This window comes from Nicotiana tabacum, chromosome 16, assembly GCF_000715075.1.
Source record: "Nicotiana tabacum cultivar K326 chromosome 16, ASM71507v2, whole genome shotgun sequence".
Taxonomy (NCBI): domain Eukaryota; kingdom Viridiplantae; phylum Streptophyta; class Magnoliopsida; order Solanales; family Solanaceae; genus Nicotiana; species Nicotiana tabacum.
The window spans coordinates 69,318,531-69,323,042 of record NC_134095.1 but is presented as its reverse complement, the minus strand read 5'-3'; the positions used below and the strand labels follow the sequence as shown (position 1 = coordinate 69,323,042).

Genomic DNA, 4,512 nt, shown 5'->3' with positions numbered 1-4,512 from the left:
CGATTAGAGACATACATGCCTACACACATATATATACATGCCAAGCCTATGGGCTAGAGACTGAAAGCTACAAAAAGAAACCCAGAATACTGTGTCCACAATAGCCTCTAAGAGTGTCATAAGCACTGTTGGAACAAGGCCCCGACTACACCCAAACTGTACACAAAAGTAACCATCCTATGAAAGCTCCAGGAAGAGGTGGAGCTTACCAACTCACAGCTGAACCCCGAAATCCTAGCGGAGGGTCGATCAGAGTCCCTACTTGGACCTGCACGCACGAAACAAAAATGCAGTGTCCCCAGGCAACGGGATATCAGTACGAATAAAAATATACTTGTATGTAAGGCAAAAAGTAGAATCATACATAGCTGGTGTAAAAAAATAATAGTGAAACCACCTGACACTGAAACTCTTATAGCCTCCATGACCGACATCCGGCCTCATAGTAATCAATTATGCATGGTATGCTCGTGTAGCGTATGTTGTGAATACATATATATTGATGCAAATGCATGACATACCCAACCAAATGCTAGCAATGGCGGTCTCTCCCAGTAGCTAACTGGTATCATATTGCCAACTTGTGGCTTTCTGTACAATATATATAGTTTTTCGGGCAAATAGGCCCCTTACCTCTGATTATAGCTCGAATTCCATGCATAATATGCCATGTATGATATGAACTTTGAATGCATATAATAGGCCATAACAAGAACTTAGCCAATCTTGGCTCATAGGTACTCTTATACTCATGATCTCATAATCACCTTCGTAATCGCATACAATTGTCTCGTGGAACCTCATATGTTTTCTTTGAATAAATAAGCTTGAAAACTTAACTCGACTTTTAGAAAGATAACTTAACTCTGAATATGTTCATAAAAAGCTTATGGTGCTTCACTTAGTCCTTATACCTGATTTCTTGATAATTAGTAAAGGAAAGTATATCAAAAATCAAGTGTTTTAATAGTTTAAACGTAAAATTTATATTTGAGATTTTTGAAAATCGATGTGTCACTTTAGAGATTTTAAAATATACTTTAACAAGGAAGAAGGACTGATCGTAAATACTACATGCCTTTATTTTGTTTAGTCACATAAACCAAAGATGAATAAGAATTCATATATATAGACATATGGATAAGAAAACCGACAAAATAACATATATAGATGTCGAATACCCTAATTAACCGAACAAGTGAAATATCAACCTAATAGCATCATGAAAATACTTCAGCTACAATCTTAATGCCTTTCACAGAAGGTCTTTCTAGCAATAGAATATTAAAATATCACATTTGGCGTCTTAGGAATTTCCAAGAATTCGTTCAAAAAGGAAGGACGGAGTTTAGCCTTAACATACCTTCCCAACGAACATTCGAATGCCTATAGTTCCTTCACAAAAGTCGTTCCTTACGTCCTAAGCTTCACAAACACTATATATATGCAGCTTATATGCACCTATAAACAGTTCATAATTGAGTTTAAATTGGCAAATGTGCCATATGGCCCTAACTTGATGAAACGTCCGTAGAACTTTGTAAACACGTTTATAAAAGAGTCCCAAGATGATTACCTTGGAAAATCAAGTATAAAGCCTGAAGAACCAGCAAGAACAACAAATTCCTGTCTTCCAAAAATAGCTCCAAACACAGCTAATAGAAGGGGGAAACGATTACAAAGCGTAGAGATTGAGTTTCTAGGCACGGGGACAAATTTTAACGATAGAAATCGTTAAAAACGTACCTTAATCACTCAAGAATAGCATGAAACCCTCTCTTCAGCTCCCTCACTATTTTGGGAAATGTTTTGGGGTCTTACAAGTCGGATTTGTCGACTTATACCACTTGTTTGATCTGACTCGGTTCGTGACCCGGTTTCTAGCCTGGATAGTCCGGGGTAAAACAGCCATAACTCTTTACTCCAATGTCCGTTTGATGTGAGGTTTTTTTGGTTGCAAACTAGACTTGTATACATTCAATTTGATAGGTTGTGGGTCCCATAACTCATTATATATTGGGATAAATGATCTGATACATTTGACCCAAAGTTTAGAAAAATTATTAGAGAAATTTACAATAACCTTTGCCGACCTTTATTTCGCAACTTGCTTGACTCCAAAACATAACATGTGACCCGTGTGATATTATAATACCTCATAATATACTATTTATAGCATATTAGACACTCTTAGTCTTATCCCACAGGTGCAAGTTAACTTAAACCTTCCGAACGCGCGGGGTGCTACCCGAGCCATTTCTTTAACCACGAACCTTTGTTTAAGGGATTCCTTTGACCTAAAGCTTTAGTTAGTTCCTTGATATTACCACACATTTTCAGTCTTATTCTCCCAATGTGCTATACCCAATTGTATATACCTAATATAACCACGCCACATTACGTATATTACGTAAGAGAAGAGAAAAAACACACGGGGTCTCACAGTCTCCCCCCTTTAAGAACATTCGTCCGCAAATAGGTCAAATCAATTCCTTGGTTTCATCATTTTTTTCTAGCTAATACATTATTTGCGAGGATATATTTGTTACATTTGCAAAGCATAAATCAAATTCTGAAGATTCCAACTACTATGCTTCATATAGCTATCTCGCAATAAGATAAATGGCACTTTCTTGTCATTTAAAAATCCAATTAAGTGTTGTAAAGAAATAATTGCCAATTATTTAAATGCAACTCACCTTAAGTCGTAAATAGGTAGGGGTACTTCTTCCTCATTTCCTCCTCAACCTCCCAGGTCATTTCCTCGATGTTGTTATTTCGCCATAACACTTTCGCAGAATCCACTTCTTTAGTTCGAAGCTTTCTTACCTGCCGATCTAAAATAGCTACTGGTACCTTTGCGTAAGATAAGTCTTCAGCAATGTGAATATACTCAATGGGCGTAATACGTGAAGGATCTCCAATGCACTTCCGCAACATAGATACATGAAACACAGGATGGACCGCTCCCAATTCTGAAGGCAAATCAAGCTCGTACGCCACCCTGCCAATCCTCTGAATAATCTTATACGGTCTAACATACCTGGGTCTAAGCTTCCCCTTCTTTCCAAATTGCATGACGCCCTTCATAGGCGATACTTTCAGGAAAACCGAATCTTCTACATCAAACTCTAAGTCTCGTTGTCAAACATCTGCATAGGACTTCTGCCGACTTTGTGCTGTACGAAGCCGGTCGCTGATAAGTTTTACCTTTTCCATTGCTTGCTGGACTAAATTAGGACCTAGCAGCCCTGCTTCCCCGACCTCGAACAAACCGATCGGCGACCTACACTTCCGCCCGTATAGTGCTTCATAAGGGGCCATCTGAATACTAGCTTAGAAGCTGTTATTATAAGCGAACTCAATAAGAGGTAGATGATCATCCCAACTTCCTTTAAAATCTAGCACGCAAGCACGTAACATATCCTTAACTGTCTAAATAGTACGATATGCCTGTCCATCAGTTTGCGGATGAAAACCTATGCTAAGATTTACTTGCGTGCCTAGACCTTTCTGAAAAGATTTCCAAAAATGTGTTGTAAATTGAGCCCCTCAATCAGAGATAATAGATAATGGTACCCTGTGAAGGCACACAATCTCCCGAATGTAAAGCTTGGCATAATCCTTGGCTGAATATGTCGTCCTAACTGGCAGAAAATGAGCAGATTTTGTAAGCCTGTCAATAATTACCCAAATAGAATCATACCTCTGTGGAGTGCGAGGCAAACCGGTGATGAAGTCCATATTTATCATGTCCCATTTCCATAATGGAAGTTCAATACACTGAGTTAGGCCTCCAGGCCTCTGATGTTCGGCTTTAACTTGCTGGCAGTTAGGACATTGGGCTACCATCTCCGCGATATTTTTTTCATTCCATTCCACCAATAGATCTGTCGAAGGTCCCAATACATCTTTGTCGCTCCAGGGTGAACTGCATATCTAGAATAATGGGCATCCAAAAGAATCTTGACGCGGAGCTCTCCGACTGTCGGTACACATAAGTGGCCTTGGTATCTAAGGACTGCATCTCCAGTTAGCTCAAATAAAGGTTGTCTCTGCTGTGGAATACTTTTCCTCAGTTTTATAAGCTCAAGATCCTCGTGTTGTCGCTCTTTTACTTTAGTAACAAAAGAAGATTTTGCCGTATTCTGAACGAGAATGCGTCCACCCTCTGCATCTACCAAATGCACCTGCAAACTAGCTAGCTGGCATAGATATTTGGTCATCTTGACCTTATCAACTTCAACATGGCTTAGACTGCCCATGGACCCTCCGGCTAAGAGCATCAGCAACAATATTAGCTTTGCCGGGATGATATAAAATATCAACATCATAGTCCTTTAGTAATTCTAGCTATTTAAATAAATACCGAAGGCTCTGGTGGTCGGTGAAAACATCAATATGAACCCCATATAGATAATGCTGCCAAATCTTTAGGGTGAAGACAACTGCGACTAACTCAAGATCGTGCGTAGGATAGTTCTGTTCATGTTTTCGCAACTGTCTGGAGGC

The 4,512-nt window shown here is 39.2% G+C and overlaps 1 protein-coding gene across 1 annotated transcript; it reads right to left on the bottom strand.

Annotated features, from left to right (window-relative positions):
• Positions 1-3,845: 3,845 nt before the first annotated feature.
• Positions 3,846-4,265, bottom strand: LOC142170279 (uncharacterized). The gene has a single exon (XM_075232154.1). It carries the CDS (start codon positions 4,263-4,265, stop codon positions 3,846-3,848), a length of 420 nt encoding a protein of 139 aa, XP_075088255.1.
• Positions 4,266-4,512: the final 247 nt, after the last annotated feature.